The sequence below is a fragment of the Gaeumannomyces tritici genome, assembly GCF_000145635.1.
Source record: "Gaeumannomyces tritici R3-111a-1 unplaced genomic scaffold supercont2.198, whole genome shotgun sequence".
Lineage (NCBI taxonomy): Eukaryota > Fungi > Ascomycota > Sordariomycetes > Magnaporthales > Magnaporthaceae > Gaeumannomyces > Gaeumannomyces tritici.
Genome location: NW_008804742.1, coordinates 1 through 4,535, shown reverse-complemented (window position 1 = coordinate 4,535; position 4,535 = coordinate 1). Strand labels below are relative to the sequence as shown.

General features: G+C 64.7%; 2 protein-coding genes across 2 annotated transcripts; one reads left to right on the top strand and one right to left on the bottom strand.

Moving 5' to 3' along the window:
- Positions 1-3: 3 nt before the first annotated feature.
- On the bottom strand, positions 4-850 carry GGTG_14248 (hypothetical protein; the record flags this gene model as incomplete). The annotated part of the gene is made up of 2 exons (XM_009232175.1): positions 460-850; positions 4-363 (listed from the first exon to the last, which is right to left on the bottom strand). Coding segments are annotated over exons 1-2 (580 nt in total), but the record flags the coding sequence as incomplete, so codon positions are not given.
- A 442-nt stretch (positions 851-1,292) lies between these two features.
- GGTG_14247 (hypothetical protein) lies at positions 1,293-4,163 on the top strand (the record flags this gene model as incomplete). The annotated part of the gene is made up of 3 exons (XM_009232174.1): positions 1,293-3,733; positions 3,799-4,096; positions 4,152-4,163. The coding sequence occupies 3 exons, from the start codon at positions 1,293-1,295 to the stop codon at positions 4,161-4,163; spliced, it is 2,751 nt and encodes a 916-aa protein (XP_009230438.1).
- Positions 4,164-4,535: the final 372 nt, after the last annotated feature.

The following is a 4,535-nucleotide window of genomic DNA, read 5'->3' as shown; positions in this document are numbered from 1 at the left end:
GCNGCTCGTCGACGTGCGTAAACACAAACTTGAGCCGGTCGTCCCTCCCCGCGCCCTCGATGCGCAGGCACAGGTTGGTGACCCAAAAGTCCAGCTCGGGCACGTTGAAGCGCGCCTGCCCGGCCCTCCTGCGCGCGTGCTCGGCCTGCGCCGCCAGCCGCGCGTCCACCTCGCGCTGCGCGGCGGCGATGGTGGCCCTGAGCTCGTCGCGCGCCGCGGCCTGCCGGTCGCGCTGCTCGCTGAGGGCCGCGATCGAGGCCTGCATCTCGCGCGCCTCGGCCGCCTCCTTGGCCATGGTGTGCTGGTGCGTGTTGGTCTTGAGCTGGACGATCTCGATGTCCTTTTTCTTCATGCGTTGGTCCTCTGTATAAATCATGGGGGAGGAAAGGTTAGCGGCGGGGTCATGAAACATGGGTGGGATGATGAAGAAGAATAAGAAGAAAAAAGACAACGACATACCCTGTAGCTCGGCTACGTTCATGCGAAAGTGGTTGCGCTCCTCCAGCACGCGCTTGCGCCCCTGCTCGATGAAGGCGTCGAACCGCGCGGTGAACTTGGCCATGCGGTCGCGCAGCTCGTCAAAGCCAAAGTCGATGGCCGGCAGCTGGTCCGCCATGGACGGCGCCGGGCCCGCCAGGGTCTGGCGGTGGTGCGACGAGGGGGTCATTACGGATGCCATTGTGTCGGGGGGTTGGTGTATGTTGACGGTGGAGGGGATGAGTGGGTGCGGTAGTCGGCGGCGGTGTGCTTGGTGATTGCGTCAGGACGACAAAATATGGAAATTCGGTTGGGATTGCTGCAATTAATTAAACGTCTGCGGTCGCACGCTTTCGTGATCGCGAAATTTCTCGTCCTGTCGACGGGTGGGCGGGCAAAACATGGCGGGGAATTACCATGGCAACCCTGTCGTTCCTGCCTCAGGCCCGCACAGCCATGTACCTTGTATCTATCTCTTGGCGCAACGCATGTGACCGCTCAGAACTCACGATGCGCCTCGCGACCTGCGAGCGGCTTCAACGCGCTCAGAGGCCCAGAAAGCTGCGAGCTTGACTTTTCTATTGAGTAATACTCTCCAACCTGCCAGAGGCTAGCGCTCATCCCAATATTTTTCTGGCTCTCATTGCCCTCCCTTCTGGCCGAGGTCTGCATCAACTTGTCACTCGTTGCGTTTGCACTCCCCAAGCTGGCGAATCAGGCGTCGAGCAAGCGCACCACACCAAGACATTCTTACACCATGAAATCAACCCGGAAATCATCCAAAGATACCAGGGAGCTTCGGGGAATAAGACCAAATGGCTAGCAGGAGGCCATCATCGGCCCGTCGGGCAGCGGCCAGGCACCTCGTCCACCGCGCCAACGACGTCGTGCTTGGCCATGTAGGCAGGGTGTCCTACCTCCCACGTGATTTACACAAACGAAACGACGAGGACGACGAAGACGACGACGGCCAAGGAGAAAACAACCGCGGATATGTACTGGGCCACCTCCACATCAACCGCATGGTCGACAGGACCCCGAGGATCGAGCAGGTCCTCCCCTTCGACGAGTGGTACGCGCCCTCGCGCGCCGACGACGCGGGCGGGCCGCCAGCCGGCGCGCGCGCCCTGCGCTCCCAGCAGCGCTGGCTGTTCCGGAGCCACCCGGGCGCCTTCCTCGGCCTCGGCGGCGACCTCGGCTCGCTTCTTCAGGAGCAGACCTCGGCGGCGGCGGCGGCGGCGCCAAGCCAGGGCGCCGATCTGCTCTCGAGCCTCCTTGGCGCGGGCGAGATCACGGACGCGACCAGGCCCACACATCCCGTCGGGGTCCCCGCGCTGGTCATGGTGTGCGGCCGCGCCGGCGACGTCGTCCGCGTGGTCCGGCTGCGGGATGCGAAGCGGAGTTGGAGCCGGGAGGAAGGCAGGGACCAGACACAAGGCGGCGGGGACAGAAACGACCGTGGGTCGACGCCGGCGGCTGCGCTTTCGGTAGCGGTGTCTGATGTCGGCTATGAGGGGTTCTGGGACGGCGAGGGAGTGCCCGTGATCAAGGTCCAGTTCGTCGCAGTGCCGAAAACCCAAGGTGGTTTGAGGAGGTGGCTGCTTGTGCAGACGGCCCAGGCGACCATGGTGTTTCAACCCGAGATCCGAGCTGTGCCTACCTGGAGCCGCGCATCACGCCGTGCTAGTGACGGCGGAGCGGGAAAAGGCCCCTGTTTCATCGAGTTGATCCCGGCCCTAACCATCCAGTCGAGCCAGGTGGGCGACGGGCTCAACTCGGACTTCTCGTTCGACCCGGGGTCCGAGGACGACCCCCGCCCGCGCCTTGCAATCGTCGACCGCGCCGGCGAGTGGACCGTCTGGAACATCACTGGCGATCGGGGGTCACGACACAAGCCGCTCTCTGCCATGGTCGTGCATTCGGGCTACGTACATGATGGCCTGCCCGCAGACCGCGCGCGCCTGATCGTCCTCGGAGACGAGGAGGAACAGTGTCGTATCTCATGGGCTGCGGCGCGGGCTGGCGGTGCTACACGCAAGAAGCAACGAAATGATAGTGGCCTCGATTTACCAGCCCCCGACGGCGAAACAGCCGGCTCGTCCCCATCGCGGGCCGAGGCACTTGTCATGTCTACCTTGAAGACGCTCAAGATATTGGACCTGGAGGGTGGCGACAACAGCGCCATCTTTGCAGAGCTGGTCGATCCCAAGACCCCCGAGGCTATACTGGACGTCTGCGTCTGCCCGGGAGACCTTTCCAGGCTCTTTGTCCTGACCAGCACGGCCGTGTTCTGGATCCAGCTGACGCGGTTACGGCCTGGGGTCAAGGGCGTGTCTGATCAGCAGCGCGATCACGGGCGTCGGTGGCCCGGCCACATTGCCATAACTATCCTTCTGTCATGCCCCCATCTGCGCAGCCCCGTGGACAGCGCCCTGCGCATGACCGTCGCGGCGCAGCCCCAGCAGCCAGTCACCCTCGGCCATGGTGATGATGTAGACGCCCCGGCGTGGCTCGTCTGCATCTTCTCGAGCGCCTCGGCCCCGCGAGTGACGCTGTTTTGGTTTGCCGTCCCGCCGGCGACCGCCGGCGCCGCATCCGCCGTCTTCCACCACCAGACCACGCGTCTCAGCTGGGACAACGAGGCCGCCCGAGGGCGACGCCAGGTCGGCGACAAGGAGCCGTACCGGCCGCCACCTCCCCGGATCCGTTCGCTCTCGCTCCTGGCCCGCCCCAGTCTGTTCCGCCAGGAGCCCAAGTTCGCACAGCTGCTCGTCCTCGACGCCACCCTCGGCCTCCGCTCCGCCCTGTGCGCGGCCTACTCTTCAGCGCCGAGCAGTGCCGCGCCGGGCGGCTCCCGTGGCAACCTGCGCGTATGGGGTGCGGCGGCGGACGAGGAGGCCGCGCGCGGCTCGGCGGCGAAGCGGAAGCGGATCCTGCGGAGCATCAGGGACAGCTTCGTGGTCAGAGACGACTATTCCGGCTTCTTTGAGGTCGACGATGGCAGTCGCCCGCATGCGAAACAGGAAGCTGGTGGCCCCGCTGCTGCTCGTCCTGGGTTTCATACCCTTAACCTGTCGCCTGTGATGAGCATCGTCATGGAGCGCATGACCACCAAGGTAGCCGCGGCCAGAGCGCCATCGCCGCAGATGGGTGGGCTTGAAGGGGGTGGGGCCAGTAACGTCTCTGGTGCTTTTGCTGCTATTGGCCGCGTCGTTCGTACTGGTGTCGAACAAGGTCATCTTCCATTGAGGACGCTGTACGTTCTTCACCCCGTTCATACTGCTTGATCCACAGATATTTACTAATCCCACTTCGCTGTAGGCTCGAAGCTACCGGCAACACAACTGGCAGCGTAAACACCGATGTTGTACAGTCTCGCTGGACAGACGAGCTGGGCCAACTCCGGGAGCTCACGGACGACATCTTGAAAGTCAACGATCTCGCGGTTGGGTCTTACACTACAGACGCGTCCAGCCTTCTAGAACGTCTCCTCCGACTGTGGCCCCCTGCACCCGAAGGTCTTCCAGAGGGCCTCCTGCAACCCGAGGCCGCAGCTTTCCGCGAACGGCTGGTTGGCTTCGTCGCCATGGAGATCTTTTTAGCACAGTTCGGCGTCTCGGTCGGGCCGCCGTCGTCATCGTTCAAACAAGAACAGTCCGCGTCCGCCACCTCAGGGCCAGGCATAAGCAGCTCCCTGCAGACGACGGGCCTGCCGTCTCCAACCACCACGCCGGCCTCATCCCGCGCGTCGTCGGCGGTGCCGCAACAGCACCCTCCCTCGTCCTCTGCCGAAAAGCCAAGAGACAAGGACAAGGGCAAGGGCAGGGCGCTGGCGCAGCACGACAAAGACAACGAGCAGCAGCAGCAACCCCAGGACGACGTCGCCCTCCGCCTGGGCCGCTACGCCGCCTCCATCGGCCCCGTGCCCCGGCGCCCCCGGCGGCCCCGGCGCCGAGACGGTCCTGCTCTCGGTCTGGCCCGCCGAGCCGGGCGCCGACCCGGCAGACTTCGAGTGGTCCTGGGAGCCGAGCGCGCGCCTCGCGGCCCGCCGCTCCGAG